Source organism: Brassica napus, chromosome C3 (assembly GCF_020379485.1).
Source record: "Brassica napus cultivar Da-Ae chromosome C3, Da-Ae, whole genome shotgun sequence".
NCBI classification, from domain to species: Eukaryota; Viridiplantae; Streptophyta; class Magnoliopsida; order Brassicales; family Brassicaceae; genus Brassica; species Brassica napus.
In genome coordinates this window covers 33,111,204-33,131,425 of record NC_063446.1, presented here as the reverse complement: position 1 = coordinate 33,131,425, position 20,222 = coordinate 33,111,204, and the positions used below count along the sequence as shown (strand labels likewise).

Below are 20,222 nucleotides of genomic sequence, written 5' to 3'. Positions count from 1 at the left end.
AACGAATGTATATGATTATTATATAAAGTTATAAATCAAACAAATCAAAATCTAGTTTTAGATAAAATCAAGTACTACTACTTTTACGCAATACTAGTCAAAATTCAAACAATATATTATATTTTCTAATAGTATTTATTTTTAACCAAAAATGAAAGCAAATGATGTTTCAATTCAGCATATCTACTTTCTGGTGGCTTTTTATTTATTTATTTACTAGTTAAGAAAATACACACAGACGGTATATGTATATATATATATATGTATATATACCTTTAGACAAACATATTTTAAATTCCAAATGCAAACTGTTTGATACGATTTTCAGTCAAACAGATTGCATTTGGAATTTAAAATATGCTTGTCTAAAGTTCAACGAAAGAGGAAACTCTTTTGAGCGGATCTAGTGAACCAAATGGATCGAATATAATAAATGTGGATCTAACGTATCTATCAATACAAGAGTAAATGAAACATATATAATGATTTAAAATATATATTTTTGAATTTTGTAAAAATAGAGAAAAACGGTTTAAAACATTATATAAATTTATAATTATTTATATAAGATTTAAATTAATATCTATTTTGAATTATTGGAGAAATCTTTAATTTATAAAATAAGTTAATTTATAAAATCTCGCACAATATTTTCTTTCCCACTTTTTTTCTCTCCCATTATCTTTCTCTTTTTCCTTCTTTGTTTATCTTTCTTCTTCATCCATCTCACTATCTCTTCTCTCTATCCACACAAACATGGTTCTTATCTATGTTAGTTCGGGTGTATGGATATCTCCTTGCAATGAGCAGTGGAGTTTTGTGGTTGACAAGGATCGAATGGTAACATTAGGGATTAATACTCTGTTCAAGCAGCTGAAGATTACTGAGGGTCTTGAGTCTGTTGGAACAGCGCCATAGGTGACACTCTGTTTCTTCCTTCTTACTGTTGATTGATATGTTGTAGCCATTGCTGAATAGAAGCTCCATAGTTTTTTGTTGAATCCAATCTTTGTCTTTGGTGGTTTTTGGTATTAGAATACATACATGAAAGGTACTCAGTACAAGTGATGAAATGCATTCTTATATAAGTTTTGGAATCAAATTTAGTTTCTTGACTTTCTTGATCTGAATTTGCACTAGTGTAAGGTACAGCAGATGTGCCAATGTGATTAGGAAGCAAAGGCGCCCTTTCATTAGAAAAGAAAGATAAAGAGTGATTATTAGTTTATTTCTTGTTGTGAGCACAGGGTGCTTGGCAACCATCATTGAACATCTCTACAGTGTTGACGAGCATTGGGTTGTTGCTTAGTGAACCTAATCCGGATGATGGCTTGATGTGTGAAGTTGTAAGTCTTAATACATGCGCCAAAAAGGTTTTACCACAAAGTCATTTTCTCTTTGAGATTTTTCTTAACTATTTCTTTTGCTGGATTTGTTTGTCTCAGAGCAGGAAGTACAAATACAATAGACAAGCTTTGGATTATAAGGCACGAGAGATGACCCAGAAGTATGCTGTAAAGGTTAAGACTGGTGATGGAAGCAGCACCAGCCTCCAATTTCAGGAAAGACCAAACGCAGGCGAGGTTAAGGTGCATACTTTGTTTATTCAGTGAGCAAATGTTGATTTTGTGTATTCGTATAAGTTCCAATGTTGCTTCCTTTTTGTTTCTTGAGAGTCATGGAGATGAGAAAGTTTCTGGTAATCACGAAAAGCCTGGGATTAAGCCGAACTTAGCAGTGGAATCTTTTTTCAGCATAACACATAGATGGTAATGGGAAAAGAAAAGCGGTGATTGGTTTCTGCGAGGCAACCTCATCCGTTAACAACGGAGGGAGCAGGAAGAAACTATCTCTTACATTGCCTTCTCAATCTCAAAAGAAAGACTTGTGCTGTGAAGAACTCACACATGAAGTTTCAGCTGTCTGTAAAGAAAACAAGAAGCCACATTCAATTGTAAAGAAGCTTTCTCTGGGGTTAAAGAAGCCATTGGTTAATGCAGCATCACTTAATAATAACTTGGCCTCTTCAGGTGTTCGATCTTCTGCTGCAAAGAGTGACAACAATATACTAAGCGGAAAACTGTCCTTGAGACCTCTTGAAGAGTCACAGTTGAATGAATTTAGCAAAGCAGAGGTACTTGCGCAAACTGAAATGAATCAGAATCAAGATGCGAGAAGCTGGGGCGGTGAGTTTGAGAAGTCGGCCTTGGAAGAAGCTTCAATGCCTGAATCCATTGTTGTTCTAGACAGCGAAGAAAGTGAAGGAGAAGAGGAAGAAGCAACAGTCGCTTCGAGGTCAAGATTATTACTGGCAAGGAGAGGAAGCCTCAATTGTGTACCTTGAAAAAAACTGTTTTGTTTTATTTGGATCGAATCAAGATTGCATATTGAATATCAAGCATAGGATTTATTATATTTATCCTTGAAATACAAAATGAGTGTGTTAAAATAAAAGCCTAGAGAATTTATGGCAATACGTTTTTCTTTTAAAAGTGAAAATTAGATTTAGAATAATGATCACGAACAATCACATAATCCAAGGGGATCGTTGCAGAATCCTCCCTTGGGACATTTGAAGGTACAATCGATGTCCCTCTGGCAAGGTGGATGTGCTGGATCCAGAGTATTGGCTATGGTGGCGTCACTTGAACTTCCGGCCATAACTTCAACTTCAGTTACCTCTCTTGCTTCCGCTCCAAAATCTTCTCCATCATTCACATAAATAAAATGGGTTTCAACAGTTAAGTTTTCTCTATTTATATTTGTGAAAAGAAACAAAACGCTAATGTTCTAAAATCAAAAGAAATACTTACTAGATGTGATGACCAAAATGAAAATCAAGAGTGGAAGCCTGAGAGAAACGTCCTTCATCTTCACGTGTTTGATTAGAGTTTCAAAGTTTGCGATTGCTTCGTATAGTATTTAGCCATATGTATTATGTACATTTATAGTGTGTGTGGGGCAAGTCTGGTCTTGGTATCGATACTGGTCAATATTTACAGAATCAATTTTTTTTTTTTTTCTCTAAACAGATTCTTTTTTTTTTTTTTTCAACCTTTATTTATTTTAGTTTTAAACATTACATAAGAGCACTATTCTATTGCTGGTTACTAAAAGAAAGAGAACCAGGTAGAGAGAACGGAAGTAGTTGAGGGAAGATTTCGCTGTGCCCTAGACAAAGAGTCTAACTTGGCTCGGATCAGACGCTGAATTTCAGCAATAAGAGAAGCAGGAGGCCGTGAAATCTGTGAGTGAATTCTAGAGTTCCTCTCCTTCCATATCATATAAACTGAAGCTTGAAACGACAGCCGGAGAATAAGATTAATATTATTGTCCTGAGTGGGACTTCTGACCCACCTGAGTCCTTCCTCAAACAATGGAGGAGGAGAAAGATGTAGTCTAGAGTAGAAGAAAGACCAGACCTCCCCACTATAAGGACAATCAAAGAAGATATGTTGCCTACACTCATCGCTGCTGCCACAGAAAAGACATAAAGGAGATACAGAAACCCCCCAACGCCTCATTCTGTCTCTAGTTGACAGTCTATCAAGAGCTACTAGCCACATAATAAAACCATGCTTAGGAATCATACCTGCAAACCAAACTGACCTATACCAAGGTACTGGCGGAGACTGATTATACAAGTAATTCCACAATGCCGAAGAGGAAAAGCTATCTCTAGGAGCGTTCCCTCCAATCTGCCAAAGATAGCGATCATCCACTTCAGAGTTTAAAATATCCACCGGATCCGGCAAAGAGTCCCTTAAGAAGGATATAATAGGGTTTCTTGATCTCAACGAACTTAACCACCACTGATTACCCATAAGAGCTTCACGAACTGTCGCTGTCTCTGCTAAGCCTGTGATTCTTGGAGCATTAACACTCAATAGTTCAATCAAAGGACCTAGAGATGTCCAGTTATCGAACCAAAAACTTCCAGAGGTTCCTGGGCCTATTTCACAGAATACAAAGGGACGAGCCAAAGTCCTAAGCTCGCAAAGGGATTTCCAAATCCAACTTCCTCCTCTATTTGCATCAAGAATCACAGAATCAATATTACGTTACCAAATTGGATAATTCACTTTTCTCAGAAACACGAAGTTTAGATAAAATCAAGTACTACTATTTTTACTCAATACTAGTCAAAATTCAAACAATATATTATATTTTCTATTAGTGTTTATTTTTAACTATTAATAAAAACAAATGATGTTGCAATGGAGCATATCTACTTTATGGTGGCTTTTTTTTTGTGAATTTACTAGTTAAGAAAATACACACAGATATAGATATATATATATATATATATATTTATTTATTTTTATATATAAAAGACTGTTTAATCTCTTCTCCTTCAGCCACGTAGGTGTGTCACATAGATAAGTCACTCTTTGCAGCGGTGACACGTGTTGAGTTTTGTCGAAACTCATCGTTTCATTAAAATAAGAGAATGCGACGTAGATCTTCTTTCATCTTTTCTAAAATCCTAAGCGTTTCACCTCCTACTGTTTCCAGATTGATAATGAACTTTAATAATCATCAATAGAAACGTTCCCTTCAATCACATGTCCTAAATTCACATCTACTGCCTTCCAAGCTTTCTCTATCGTCATGATTCACATGGGATTCAAAGCTTTTAGCAGAAAGTTGGATTCATAAGACTCCTTAGTCGTAAATGGAAGTGGAATCAAGGTATCGGATCCCTCTCTTCTTTAACGAACTATTTTCTCTTTGATTATTCTGAAGGAAAACAAAATTGAAACGTTGTAGTTGATCAGGTTGATTCAGAATGCTGATTGCAGTCAGTTGATTGGATTGAAGGAAAGACATCTCTTTGCAAATCGAAATTAGGTTAGAGCCGGAAACTGTTGCTTCCTTTTGCTTACTGATAAGATTGAATATTGATATTGACATCGTCTCTATGTATTAAATTTTATGATACTTTGATGATGATATATATTTTAATTTGATTGGAAATAAGTGGTTCAACAGATGCCACCGACTTTGGCTTCAAGCTCTATAACCACAGCTGGTGGTCCGCCTGCTCTAACTCCTGTACCACCTTCCAAACTGATGTTCAGGTAGTTTAGTTATCCAAAGTGTTTTTCCTCTCTTCTTTTAGTTTATCACTCACTATATATCTCAAACTCGATAGATCAACAGACCCGAGTTCTACCAGAAACAGGAAGAAGTGACGGTCTCAATTTTCTCCAAAGCATAACGTAAAAAGTCGAGTTTGATGACCAGATTGTGAGTATCATTCGATCAGATAAATGCATTACCTTTAACTGAACCTATCTTGCTTTGTGATTTGGCACTGCGTACTGATTTGAGATATCTATTCAGGTTATGTTTTCCAGTTGATGATGTTTCTCATTTTGCTGGAGAAGAAGCTTATCTTTCCTAACCAAGTTTGTTTGGGAAGGTGTATATATTCGTCAACTTGAATAGTGGGTTTTGTCCATGCCTTTACTAAATCAATATTCATGTGTTATATAGATAGTACGTGAAGTGCATATATAAAGTTTTTGGAACCAAATGTTGAGATCCGTCTCGCAAAAGCTGAGATAGTAACTTGCATTCCTTTTGCTTTATAGATCGTGACTCAGATCTGCCACAACAGAGCTAAGCTACGAAGCCTGAAAACCCGTGATAACCAACATCTTCAATTTCAAATAAAACAAATTTATATATATAGATTTTCTTTATTTAAATAACGTATTTAATATTTTAACTATATTTAATTGGGATGATCTTTAATTTTAACTAAACTTTCCAGCCCTCAACACATTACTTTACCAACAATTTTGATTTTCCGACAAAATCCATATTTCAAAAGGAAAAAGAATAATATTCATTTATCACTTAAATATGTTTTCCACGTCTCGGTTATTAAATAATGACTAGTATTAAGCCCATGCTATGCATGGGAATATATTTTTTTTTTTGGTAAAAACATGTGAATGTTTTTTATTTCAAATAAAAGAAAATTTTAATTATATATAACTAAAATAACATGTATTATTTAACTTTGATACATATAAGAGAATGTTAACACCCTTGTCATTAACTAACCACAAATATACTGTAGAAAATGAAGTTATAGATTTGTTTCACTATTTTTACATTGATGTTAATTAGCTTGTTTGATATAAATATTAGTTTGAAGCTTTTTTGTATGATTTATCTTTCATTGGCTAATTACATTTAGTAATTCATTTAGTATCTCCATTTACAAAAATTAATATTATAAATCTAATGAACAATAAAAAAATTAGCATGTTATAAAGAATATGTGATCTTTATCGCTCGAACCATTTTATTTGATAACACAGTAAAAGAATTTGCATAAAAGGGGATAGTGACCATTAGAGCATCAATGCAGAGGTTCACACTTTTCCCAAAAAAAAAAAATTAAAATATTCTCTTTTTTGTGAACTCAGCTCCTGCAGGTTCACTGGGTATTTAGATGTGGTAATAACCTATTTTTGGTACGAGAGCAAGCGCGGGGCCGAGTGCATTGTTATTGTGTTAAGTAGTTTGGTGTAGGGGATATTGTCGGGTGAGTAAATGGTTAATGTATTGTGTAGTTTGGTGTAGGGGATGTTGTTGTTCGTTTTTTAAACATTTGTATTTTTGGCTTAACTTAGTGGTGATGAACGGAACATTCGATGTTACACAACTTCATTAGATTGATATAAGAATGAGTGGTGAATTCATATGTGTTGATACAGTTTTTTATAACGATTTTATCTATAATTAGTATTATTAGCATATCCATGTTCAAAAGATGGTGTCATGGGATGGTTCAGGGTGAAATGAGTGAGTTGTTAGTATATTTTTGTTAAATGGTGTAAGGGAAATAATATAAAATTTGGTATTAAGAATTATGCAATTTAAAAAGGGATTTTTTTCCGGATACATGACCCAAAAAGGATATGTGTTAATCTTTTGCTTGTTGTTTTGTGTTTGCTATTTTGTTGCTAATTAATAATTTTGGTTTTGATGTATTATTTTTAAATCATGTTGATTTGAATGTAGTGGCAGCCAGTGTTATCCCGCTCCTTCATAATATATTTTTATCAATTTTTAAAATGGTTTGGCTATCCAACATGTTGGAATGTTTTTAGTTCTATTAAGTAATGAATATTTCATGAAGTTGATATACGTTTTCGTTGCTTTTGAACACCATTTAGCTTTCTTTCTAGTACGTTCTTCTTCTAATTTCCGCACAGTTACCTAACTATTCATAATGATTTATGGCTCATCTTATTGTACTGCATTAACTTTGCTTGCAACTAAACCTATTTATAGTATAAGGTCTAGGGTGCTTACGTGGTCAGTGGAGTAAGTAACTCAAGCATCTAATCTCTTAGGTTGAATGTTACAAAAACAAACATGGAAAACAAGTCTAATAGCAATCTTAACTCCTTTAGCAACTAATCTCTTAGGTAAAGCAAGCTAAAAGCATTGAAGAGTTGGTTCATGCATTTCATCATACACCTTGTGGACATGAAATGCCTAGAGATCTATTTTAGTATGAACATGACTAAAATAGCATTGAGAACCCTCAACAAGCAAGGAAACAAGTAAATCTAACACTAAACACCCTAGATCTTCTCTAATCACCCTTAATCACCTTAGCCCATGAATCCAAGATTAGTCTACTCACTAATAGACATGACAAACTATAATTATAAAAGATTATGTAATATTAATTTCCTTTTCTAAAATACTAAAAAACTGTAAAAGAATATTTGATAGTTGTTTTCCTTTTTTATAGGAAAAAACTAAACAAAATAAATTTGTATCATATTTTTAAGTCCTAACCAAAAGAGAATTAAAAAAACATTATTTGATAATATTTTTAAGAGAGTATTTGATGATGAACATGATACTAAAAATTATTTAATTAACAAAAGAAGTGTAAATGGAGTTTTATTTTAGCCTACGGGCGGGATATGATTTACTTGTAATCTAGGTTATTATTTTTTTATGAATTTGTGATTTATTTTTTAGGTTTTCATTTGCAAGAAATGTGTATGATAATGATTTCCGTCTTTTAGAAAGTTTTAGGTGAGAGATTTATATGTGATAAATTATATTTTGCTTGTTTACAATAGTTTTTTCTGTCTTCCAAAAAAAATTAACTTTATGATACTATATGTTAGTTAAATTTTATCTACTTAATTAAGTTATTTGATATATAATGTGTGTTAAATTTGATGATAGTATATAAATATCTTTTATTTGTAGTTCAATGAAAACATCAGAGTAGTGAAATTTTAAAAAAAGAAAGAAAGATGAATTCATTTTTTAAAAGATGATTTGTTTATGTTTATACAAAAGTTATGTTATTACTATTTTATCGAATTAAGTTATATTTTACATATGTCCAATTCAAGATCAGTAAAATTTATTAATTATTGTGTCTATTCATTTGCCGAGTATTAATTTATAGACTTTCTACTATATATATTATTTATTTTTTCATTATTTTGTGTCGATATAATGAATCTCCATGTTATCAGTTAAATATTGTTATTGCCAAACATTATCGACTAAAGCAAGAACATCACTGATTGTACAAATTCTTAACAAAATACATTTGAAACTGAAGCGAACATATAATTGAGTACGAACCAAAACCAAATTGTTTCGTGTTAAGAGCATCTCCATCTCTCTAATTCTATCAATTATCAATACAAATAGTACATTTCTTAATGGAGATCTCCTATTTTTATAATGGTTATGTAATATTTACATGGACTCATCATATTCCACGCGCGAGAAGTTTCTCTATTATATTTTGCTTAACATTTTTTTTAGTTTAAATTATTTTATTCTAATTAATGTATGGAATGTTATTTTATAATTTCTTTTTAAATTTTTATCACTTTTTTGTTGAACTCGTTTACTGTAAAGACACAAAGTTAGTTTCGTTAGGTGACTAAATTTTCTAATATAATAGTTGTGATTATCGATGAAAACATGCCTATATCTAATATGTTTATATATATAGACATAATAAGTATAACATGGAAATTGAGTTTAACCGCCAAGAATTACCTATTTTCTTTTACATTAACTAAAAGAAAAGTAGGTAATTCATCGATAGCATAAAAACCTAATATCAATTGTTACTACTTAAAAATATAGATATTTATTTGAATTTTGTATATGCTATTATATTTGGACACCAAACAAAACCATGTTATCTGAATAACTAATTATAATTTTTAATATAAGATTTATTGATTAATTTTCGGTATGAGAATTTACATTGACTTTATTTTATAAGTTATTTCTTATAGTAACAATTTTACTGTATTTTGTTATTGAATTTAATAAGTTATATTTTAAATTTGTTACAATTTTTTTTAATTTAATAATTCTTTTTGCTCTAGTTTATTTTTCTATTAAGAGTTCTTTGGTGATGTAATTAACATGAGCTCATCATACCTATAGTTCAAATAGAAAGTCTATATAAGTTTGCTGCAGTAGTAAATATTCCACGGCTGTTTAGAGCCGAATAAAAAACTTATAAAAGCTTACATTATAGGGACAATGTCCTGTATACAATCTTCGTCAATGCAAAAAAGGATACACATATTAGCCTAATACAATGTAAACAATCAACGTGATCATAAAAGAAACATTCTCATAAAACTATATATATTAAACCAATTCTCTTTCACTTGCTATCGCCGATGTAATGGTCTCGACCTCTGTAGGACTCCACCACCATGACTTCTGAACAGAGATCACTCCTTTTTCATATCTGGACTGTGTCATTATTACATTCCATTTCAGTGATTCCACCATCTTCTCAATTTCTCCTATCTTTTCCATGTCATCACTTACTATAAATGTTCCTTGTGGTATAAGAATTCGGTCCACTTCAGCCATTACAGACACCAAGCTGCACCTAAAGGTTTTGTTTACGCATCAGATTTTGCATTCATAAATATAAAAAAGGCAATAGGGATGCATATATGTGAGAGTGATGTATATATACATACCTCTTCTTCAGTGCAGAGAATAGATGAATCATCATGAAGGTCGTAAGTTTGAGGAAAGTACATTAATCACACAGAGTCTCAGATCCTTCAATGCAGCAATAAAACTGAAAGCCAGAAAGAGAGATATATCATTTAGTAACAGATACATGGAGCCAATTTTGTATTGGTGAAAGATTTTTTTTTCAGTACTTACCCTCCATATACAGCTCTCGCTCTCAATCCATAACGTTTCTCACATACCACCAATCAATTCCTACACCCTTGAGGTATGACTCTGAAACAATAGTTTTTCAACGTACATGTCTGCTGTGAAATCCTCTTGTGCTGATTTCCATATGTGTCTTCCTTAGAATCAAACCACTGATGAACAATCTCTACTCTGGCCACTTTTCAGACCAAACGGCTCCACGTTTTGCTGACTCTTCTGTCACTTTGTGCATACATGCCTCAAGTAGAACATTTCTGCATCAAACGGATGACCATTTATCCTACAAAAAATGTAAAACATTTTTTCTGTTTCCTTTAAAGTTATATAGCTTATTTGATATATGGTAGCTTGAGATTAACCAGTTAAACACAAGTAGTAGTAGAAGCAAAATGATTGGTCAGTGGACTAGCAAATATAAAAGTACAATATTTTTACATGTTATTTCTTTCAATTATTCAACATAGTAACTGAATCATGTGCTATATGTTGGATTTGCAAATAAGGTTTTTTGTTTAGGAAGTTCGGATTGAACCTTCTCGCATTACTATTGGCGAGAGCTGGTTCCATAAAATGTGAGTATGAAAGACATATTTATTTTTCGAGATGTTTGAGACCATGTATGAGTTAAGATCAAACAACTGACGAAATATGCTGGAAAACACAAGCATAGTGACAGGTAGGATAGACTACTAATCAATTGGTATTAAACTATCTCGATAATGTTTTTCTAGCAGTCACTTAACCCACTGAATCACAAATACTGGAAAACATTAAAAATACAAGTTTAATACGTGTATATAATATGGTCTTCCTGCACGTAAAGTCACAATAGAACGGAGGTGAAAGCATAAATAACAAATATGAAGATGGCGTTCAAAAACAAGAGCAATAGAAACCACCTACACGTTGAAGACAATTGATAGTGTAACCAAGTGATTGATTACAAATGTACAATTAACAATGACAACCGTCAACACTTTCCATTTGAGAGAGGCGTCAATTATGAAAATCCATGATATCAGATAAGAAATGAGAAAATAAAAAAAATTAACGAAAATAAAAAATAAATAGTTATAATTTTACAAATAAAATTGACAATTAATGGAGGTAATCTTAATACGAGACTAAATATATAAACAAAATAGACAAGATGATACTAAAACAATAATATCCAAAAGATCGCACTCACTATTATTGATGATAAAGAACACACCAACCCCCGCGCTTGCATTATGCAATAGTTACGGGAAGTTTCTCCTCGTCTACCTCTTTAAATACAAGTCTTCTCATTTCGATAAGCTTTCACACACAAAAAAAACTAGTAAATCTCCAAACGTAAGTTCCGGAGTGTTTCGTAGAGTTTATAGTTCGATAGGGCGTTCACGAGTGAAGCGTTATCGTCTGCCATGGTTGTATTCTGGGACTCCATATTCGTACAGTCCCGTCTCACTACGGAGTGAATATTTAGAGTTAAGGAAATATATTATATCTCGACTCCATGTCCGTTTGCGAATACGATTTCTTATCGTTTTTGTATTCGTTTTACAATCGTCTTTTCCTTTAACATCGCTTTTATTATATCGTTTATGTCAGTCTGGTTTTCTGGCTTCTACAATCTTAACTCTAATTTCGCTTTTAAAGCGTATGATCGGATTGAAAAACGGTGCTATGAAACGGTTTAACAAGGATTGAAAAACAGTTCTAATGTTGTCTGATTAGTAAATTGCAGGTCTAGGAGCTTCTCGGGTTCTTCTGGCAGAGATCATTTCTGGCCCGATTTTATTCATCCCGTACATGGCTTTGACCCCTAGGGGATTCTTTGTCTATGTGCGGTTTTTTACCGTTGTTGAGTTGTAGATCTTCGGGTCCTTCTTCCTTACTCGGTTTCTCAGCAGAATCGAGCTTGTCGGTTGTTAGGCGGTTTTCACTTGCTATGTGTCTTTGAACCTCTTTTCTTTGTATGTTTACTTTCCAATAAAGGTGACAGCTCGGTTACAAGCTACTTAGGAGGCGACATGGAAAGATCCCGACATATGAGGAAATGAGGTTAATCTCTTCTTTCTGTGATAATCATTGATACTCTAGGATTATGAATATGTTCTAACCGAACGCGCCGATGACATGGATCAATAGAAGCTAGTTACAAAACATTTAATTAGGGTGATTTTGTTCGAATCGGGTTTGTAATTGGATATGTATTTTTTGTTTTCGAATCGGTTAATAATATATATTTTATTGAAAAAAAGTTTAGAAATTAAAAAAAAAAAGAGTCACGGTGAAGAGCAAAAAAAAAGGAATAAAAAAGGAAAAAAAAAAGACGATTAGAAATTTATTTAAACTAAATACGGTTCCATTAACAGATTGCGCAATTTAAGATTTGGAAAATCTTATTCCTTATGTTAGACTAGGTTCATAGTCCCCGCGCACACGCGGGGCCGGGTACATTGTTGTTATTTACTTGAAGAAAGCAGTTGAGAACCCAAAACTCTTACCGGATATGGAGTTTGACATCCTGTCGTGGTGGAAGGTGCTTTTGAAGATCTTGTTTGGTGTGATAGTCGATGAGAAAGAAGTGGTTCGTTATTCATGGTCGTGTATTCATGGTCGTGTTTTCTGTCGAAGCTTTTGGTGAGGTAGATATGTTTTTATAGATGTATAATATGTGGTTTGTTTTCCTTAACCCTTTACGTTTGTTTCTATGGTTCATTTACTTATGGCCGGTAAATATTAAAATTGATGGTTTGTTATTAATTTACTGTTTTTTGTTTTTTTTTTCGAATGTTACTGTTTATGAGGACTATGCTTAATCCATATAGTTTTGCTATTGGATATAACGGTTCATGAGATTATCATTTATAAGTTCATATCTTAAAATGTTCTAATATAAATAATGTTTGTAGCAGAAATATTATTTTGACAAAAATAGAACGGTCAAAATTTGTTTTCCCAAAATTTAATTATTCTGAAAATTAAGTTTTGGTGAAAAATAAAAGAAAGGATAATTGGACCTTTTTTTTTGAGACAGTTTTACTTCTAGCTATTTATTTTATGGGTCCACTCGACTTGTGGAAATTTTTTTGTAGGTTTCTTAAATATTTGAATGTATAAGAACATTTTTTAAATCTAAAAAATATTCGACCTAGAAAATCATAAAATTAAACTGTTTTGTCTGAATGTTTGAAAACAATTAAAAAGTAGTAGAGGGTTTTAAATGTTTGGCTCAATTGTGGTGGGCCTTGACTCTAAAATTTGTTTTGATACTGGTAAAGTCGTTTCTTTGTTTTCTCCGACGTCGGCAAAGCTTCACGTCTCTGCGATTCGTGGCCTGATTAGAGTTATGCTTTGTGAGTTTGGAGGAGGATGATTGTTCTAGGGCGTCATTGAAGAGGAGTTAACTTACATCAGTGTAGGCCGTGTCCGCATCATTCCATTGTCAATGCTCCTCGGATTCTTCCTCGTCGTCATAATCTGCAACAGAGAAGATCCAATTTGTTAATTGGGTTGTTTTCTACTTTTATTGGTTAAAATTAAACTGAATCAGTTTTTTATGTTTTATCATATGAGGTTTCGTTTGTTAATTTGCTTGGTTTTGTATTAAACTAATTGTTCAGACGCATAGCTGGAGGTGGGAGTAAACATACCTGTTGATGTTGGGAGACCATTGTAAGCCTCTCTATAAACGATATTTGCCACTGTTTTACTCCCCTCTCCATTCATATTCATGTCTAAAATCTTGAGGCCTTTGGGGGTTGTTACTCTTGACAGTGCGACGTATAGCTGACCATGACTGAATACTGGTTTTGGCAAGTATAGGGAGACGTTTGACAAAGTCTGTCCTTGACTTTTATTTATTGTCATTGCATAACATACCCGAATCGGGAACTGGTGCCGCTTCAAGGTGAATGGATGGTTGGATTCTGGTGGTGACAGTATGATCCGTGGTAGCAGAATTGGATCCCTCTTGGTTGTTGATGTAAGCATCTCGGTTTTAATCACCTTTTCCCCCATCTCGTAATAGCCTTTTGGTTCAGATTCCGTATGAGCATGACAGGAACACCCACTTTCAGGCGTAGTTTATGAGCAGGTAGACCCGGGAATTCCATTGCGTTCAGATATTCAACTGGGTATGTTGTATTTAACTCCTCTGAATCTTTCTCATCTTCTGCAAAGCTTTCTGCACTTAAGTATTCCTTCTCTTCTCCAGGGACTTTAGAGACCAAGAAGTTGTTTATCTCATCGACCGTGACATTTCTGGGGGTTAAGATGGCTGTCTCTCTCAGTTTGCTGAAGTCTTTGTAGTCATTTGCAAAATCAGGAAACGCAGAAGAACATAGTGTCTCTAAAGGATTGGAAGTTACGGGCAGAAGGATTCTGTCGTCTATGAATATTTGATCTTCTGGTGTGTCACAGGTTGACTGCATCTGAGGTTCTTTTGCTGCTATGCCATCACCGACCTGTAGAATCCAGTCTGCAAAATCCTTCTCTTCCGCTTGGACGCGCATATTTTGGCTGAGGAGGAAAATTTTGCAGTGTTTCCAGAGCTGGGAACGATTCAGAGCTGCATTAACTGTCTCTTGTCTTGTTCCTTGTTGAATGACGGGCAAAATTTGACGGAAATCACCACCTAAAAGGACCGTTTTTCCACCAAACGGTTTTGTTGAAGCTGTTGTATCTGTTCCGGATAAAATATCTCTGAAAGTTCGATCAACTGCCTCAAGACTATGACGGTGAGCCTTAGGAGCTTCATCCCAGATAATGAGATCTGTTTCGCTGAGGAAGTTGGCGAGTAATGTACCAGCTTTGACCTCACAGAAAGTGTCTTCATACAGCTTCAAAGGGATATTGAACCTTGAATGTGCTGTGCGACCACCTGGCAAGAGAAGCGCGGCAATGGCAGAAGATGCAACGGGAATTACTCTTTTACTGCTTGATCTTAATGCTGCAATGATTGCTCTGTATATGAAGGTTTTCCCTGTACCTCCTGCTCCATATAGAAAAAAGAGCTTGCCTTGTTTCTCGTTGACGGACTTCATAACGGCCTCATACACTGCGAGCTGTTGATTGTTGAGTGTTGAAAACAGGTTCTGGTGGATAATGGTTTCCTCAGCTATGTCAAACTGGTTCTGCCTCGCCATAGCTCTGGTTTTCATCTCGTCCATAACAGCTTTTTCTGGCAGTGGCTTTCCCGTGAACTCAGTCAAAGACTTCTCAAAGTTATGTAGCATTCTCTCTATTTCTAGAAGTGTGTACTGCTGGAGTTCGTTTGGTGTTAGTTTGAGGTCTGGGAACTTGAGTAACCGTCTCTGCTGCCTAAGGACATCTTCTGCCATATCTTCCCAAGAATGATCCCAAAGTTTCTGTGGTTCTGATACTTGACAGAAGACGAGAATTAGTACAAACATGTAGCAAAGAGAGCTTGGTGTTGAGAATTGAGCTGCTTCCGTCATTGAGTCGTGCCAGTCCTTGTCTGTTCCGAGCAACCCTCTTGCATAACATGCTTCTTGAAAGGTGTCGTATCTGATATCACCCACTGTTTTTAAATAGTCATAGCTTGTTGCGCCTCGTACTACGCTGACCAAGATGTGAAGGTAATATTTATCACCAGCTGCTGGGTTAATGTTTACAAGCCTTCAATGGTCCCTCTTTGCTTGTGTTTAGTATAAATATTGTTTGAATTCTCCCAGACAAACATAGTTAGCATCTCAATGTATCGCAGCCTCCTAACTTCTTCATAGTGTTCATTTCAAACCATTCTGTTAACATAGTCCTTCCATGTAGGTACCTACTCTCTACGTTCTCAAGGTCCTCACCCTCTTCAAACACGGCTAGATGTTCCCCAGGAAGGTGGACTGGCATCTTCTGGACGGCTGGGACGTTGTGGTGGATATCAAACATAAATATTCTCCACATTGATTCACACGCTGAGAGGTATCTACCTTCGACGTAATCGTTTATCTCATTCTTTGGCGTTTCTTTTTTTGTGGACTCCGACTGAGAAGACTGATCCCCGGTTTTCTGGAGCTTGAAGCATGCTCTATCAACGCCCTTTGTAATGTACTTGAACAGGTATTTGATGGCACTTGATTTGTTGCACCATTCAACATTGACATGGGCTTTGTATTTTTTCAGGATCTGTAGATTGTGGGGAACAACAAATTTATTATCAAGCTTGATGGTTCCCTTGTTAACAAACTGTTCTGTCTGACGCCTCCTGTATAAAATATAGCCCGAGTCATTAACCTGAGTGTGTGTAACATAGCTGCGTGGGAATTTCTTTGTGCAGACACCATTCTCCATGCAGGGGGATGTTTTGCTATCTTTCCCACAGGGACCGTGTATCATGTCTTGTTCCACTAAACCAAAGGTCTCAAGATCTTTTTCTTTGTCAGGGAGCTCTGCTGAAATGATTCTGTCAATATCAAAAGCAGTGGGATTTCTGAAGTCCCCTTCAAGCCATAGAAGTATATGAGCGTGTGGTAAGCCTCTTTTCTGGAACTCGATGGTGTAGACAACTGTTTTGTAGTAAACAATAGGTCAGACACGTTTGGTTTGTTGATGTCTCGAGTTTTAACCCGATTATCTAACTGCAAGTGCACAGTAAAGTACGCAGTAGTAATGCGGGATCGAATCCACAGGGACCGATGATCACACGTAGAGTTGCAGACAAGTTAATAGCTACAGCGAATCAAGATATATTTTTGATGATTTTTATCTAATTTTCTTAGGTGTCACAAAGCATAAACAAGCATGTAAAAAGATTATTTAAACGATTTGAAAACTATTTTAAAACAAACGTTGGGCATTGGGAATTCTCAGGGATTTCTTTTTAATCAAGATACAATTAATGGAAGACACAGGGATATATTAAGAACCGTCTAGAACTCAAACACGATATTAGAATTAACCTACTTCCGTAGCGCTAATTCTCTATGTTATAGAAATCTCCACACTAACTTCCGCTGAGTTTCAATTTCTAAACAAGCATTAAGAACAGGTTCAATATGTTCACAAAGCGCAATAACATCAACTTCCGAGGGTTAAGGACACTTTGCTCATCTAAAGTATTTTCGGAAGTTCAAACAATCACTTTCGGTGCATCAAACAATCTAATATCATGAACTAAGTGATCAATTCAGTTCAAGCAGTAAGAAATCCATTAGATGAAGAACCAAAACGTAATCCCTTAGTCTACACACGTTTTATGGATCAAAACATCAAGAAATCCCATATGAGAACCCCTAAACCCAACTAGATGACTACTCACACATAACTAAGCAAGAACAAAACGATTTTGATGAAGAAAACATGATAAGATTGAATTAAAACAGAGTAAAGGTTCAGAAGATCTTCTCCAAATGGTTTTGAGATGAACTCCTTTACAAATCTTCACAAATCACACCAAAACAAGTACAAAACACTCAAATCTTCTCTCTAGAACTTGTAAATCTCCTCCTTGGTCGCCCCTGGTCTTTTTTGAGTCTCCAAAGTCGAGTTCCTTTGTGAATTATTGAGGGGAGTGGGTAAAAAGGAGTGAAAAGCTCGTTTGTGCGTGTGGAGCCCGTAGCGCCTGAGATCGGTCGATCCACATAGACCGGATCGGTCGATCTGTGGCTGAAACCGTGGATCGGTCGATCCACATGGACCGGATCGGTCGATCTGTGGCTCTGTGCGATCAATACTTCATTCGGTCCATTGTTCGGTCCATCTTGCTTCTGAATAAATCCCGAATGCGTTCTTTTCTTTCAAGCTATCTAGTAACCTGCATATTACACTTAAGAACACCAAAACGCATCAAATAGACCAAAACATTAATTAAAACCGACCATTTAATTGCTCCAAAACGAGTTTAAAACCGTTAAAAACACGGAATATCAACTCCCCCAGACTTGAATCTTTGCTTGTCCTCAAGTAAAGAGGATTAAAATTTAGGAGCTCACTAACCCTCAGTAGACATTATCTTGTGATTTCGCTAACCACTTAAATCAGAGACTGTCAAGGCATTCATTCTAAATCCCCACCAAGACCGCGCAAACCTTTCCATATTTCAGACCTGCAAGTCTCAGTTTCAAGTAATCAACTCTTTACATTCATTAAAAAGTGCGTGACCTTTCCACCTTTGGAGCATTCTCCTCACTCCAATCTGGTTGGGAGGATGACGGTTTGACGGTTTTATCGGTGCCTGAGTCTTCAAGGCTGACATAGGCGACATGCTTCTCAATCGGTGGGGCTGAATCTAAAATCTCAGAAAATCCAACCACTTCTTGGTTCATGAACCCGAACTCACTCTCCCTTTGGGTCAATGCGACTTGTAGAGGATCATCAGTGTGCAACTCTTCATCCATTTCCTCCACCAGTTCAGTCAATGTATCAACCCAGAAAGTCTGTCCATCAATAGTCGGATTTTTCAGCACCTTCTCCACATTGTATCTCATCGCCATGTCTCCTAGACGTAAGTCTATATGCCCATTCTGTACATCAATCATGGCTCCAGCAGTAGCTAAAAATGGTCTGCCCAAAATGAGAGGATCTTTAGGTTCCTCTTCCAGCTCCAGAACTACAAAATCGGTAAGCACATATCCCTTTCCAACACCAACAGGGATGTTTTCTAGTACACCGACTGGTCTTCGCACTGATCGGTCAGCAAGGACCAAGGAGATCCTTGTAGGTTTGTAGTTCGTCATGCCTAGTCTCTCAGAGACAGAGAAAGGCATTAGGCTCACTCCTGAACCCAGATCGCAGAGACTCTTCTCAAAAGTAAGTGATCCAATGCGGCATGGTAGAACAAATGCTCCGGGATCTTCACGCTTTTTAGGCATGACATTTTGTAGAACTGCGCTACACTCCTCATTGAGCATCAACACACCCCGCTCTAGGCTCATCTTATCGGTAAGAATCTCCTTCATGTACCTTTTAAGAGAAGGTACCATCTTCACCGCTTCAACAAATGGCAATCTCACATGTAACTCCCCAACAAGGTTCTTTAGCTTCTCGTACTCACGTTCTTTGATCTTCTGCCTTGGTCTGGATGGGTATGGAGCCTTAGGAACATAAGCAGGAGGCGCCACATACACCTCTTCAGGTTCGGAGGAATTTGGTTTCGTCGACACGGGATCGGTCGATCCTGATGGACCGGATCGGTCGATCTCCTTCCCCTTGGATCGGTCGATCTGTTCTTGAGATCGGTCGATCTCTTTTTCTTTCGATTCCTCAATCGTTTTTCCACTCCTAAGTGTTATAGCATTCACAAGCTCCTTTGGATTCGTCTCTGACTTCCCTGGTAGAAATCCAGGTGCTGTTCTGCTGCTAGAGGCGGTTTGAGCAACTTGCTTTTCCAAAACTTTCAAATGGGTGTTCAAAGCTTCGAACTTCCCGTTAAGCTCTCCATACATGTTATCCACCTTGGTGTTTATCTCTGCAGTGCTATTCTTCTGACCTTCTAGCACCATTTGCAGCATCTTCTTAATTTCGTTATCCTGAGAAGGCTGTGACGAAGAGGCATTTCCTTGATTCTGATAGTTGTTGTACTGCTGCCTTTGCTGAAATCCTGAGTTGCCCGAGTTGTTCCCCTGATATTGATTTCTGTTCTGAAATCCTTGGTTGAACACACTCTGGTTCTGATTCTGGTTCTGCCTGTTTCCTGCCTGAGGGTAGGACTGATGTTGTGGATTCTCCACATTGTTGCTCCGGTAAGACAGATTATTTTGCTGATTTTGATTCCACCCAAGGTTCTGATTGTAGCCTCTGTTGTAGTTTCCTTGACCACCAATGTAGTTCACATCAGCCTGCATATCACTTGAATCATCACCAACAGCTTCTTGCGAGGAACGATAGCCTTGCTCCTCCACAAATTTCACAGATTTCTGATCTCTCTTGAGAAGCATCTCAATCTTGGCATTCAACTCATCTATCTTCTTGGATTCATAACCAACACCCTTCTGGCTGGTATCAAACCTTGACTTGCGGTTTGCTTTGCTGGATGACAGGTTGTTCAA

At 35.9% G+C, this 20,222-nt stretch overlaps 1 protein-coding gene, 1 long non-coding RNA gene and 1 pseudogene across 5 annotated transcripts; 2 read left to right on the top strand and 1 right to left on the bottom strand.

The window, feature by feature from the left end:
* Nucleotides 1–674: 674 nt before the first annotated feature.
* LOC111204583 lies at nt 675–2,415 on the top strand (annotated as a pseudogene).
* A 10,946-nt stretch (nt 2,416–13,361) lies between these two features.
* Nucleotides 13,362–14,238, bottom strand: LOC111206705 (ATP-dependent DNA helicase PIF1-like). Of its 2 annotated transcripts, XR_007320733.1 has the most exons (3): nt 13,872–14,114; nt 13,631–13,698; nt 13,362–13,555 (listed from the first exon to the last, which is right to left on the bottom strand). XR_007320733.1 is itself a non-coding variant. In XM_022703942.2 (2 exons), exons 1-2 carry the CDS (start codon nt 14,236–14,238, stop codon nt 13,664–13,666), a joined length of 402 nt encoding a protein of 133 aa, XP_022559663.2. In that variant the 3' UTR covers nt 13,362–13,663. The 2 variants fall into 2 exon arrangements, 1 of the variants encoding a protein (XP_022559663.2); XM_022703942.2 differs by having other exon boundaries at nt 13,362–13,698; nt 13,872–14,238.
* LOC111206706 lies at nt 13,464–17,011 on the top strand. 3 transcript variants are annotated; one of them, XR_007320734.1, is made up of 7 exons: nt 13,466–13,750; nt 13,842–13,893; nt 13,996–14,203; nt 14,282–14,354; nt 14,435–15,818; nt 16,009–16,296; nt 16,360–16,814. It is a non-coding gene; the product is annotated as an uncharacterized LOC111206706 (long non-coding RNA). The 3 variants fall into 3 exon arrangements; XR_007320736.1 differs by adding an exon at nt 16,822–16,872 and having other exon boundaries at nt 13,464–13,893; nt 13,996–14,354; nt 16,360–16,706; XR_007320735.1 differs by adding an exon at nt 16,829–17,011 and having other exon boundaries at nt 13,465–13,893; nt 13,996–14,354; nt 16,360–16,706.
* The last annotated feature ends 3,211 nt before the right edge of the window (nt 17,012–20,222 follow it).

Bases quoted from the DNA above. Each gene is read 5' to 3' on its own strand.
- LOC111206705 (XM_022703942.2), bottom strand. From the start codon at position 14,238: ATGGGGGAAAAGGTGATTAAAACCGAGATGCTTACATCAACAACCAAG. The intron at 13,699-13,871 runs GTATGTTTACTC...TCTCTGTTGCAG, and splicing joins TGGTCTCCCAACATCAACAG to ATTATGACGACGAGGAAGAA.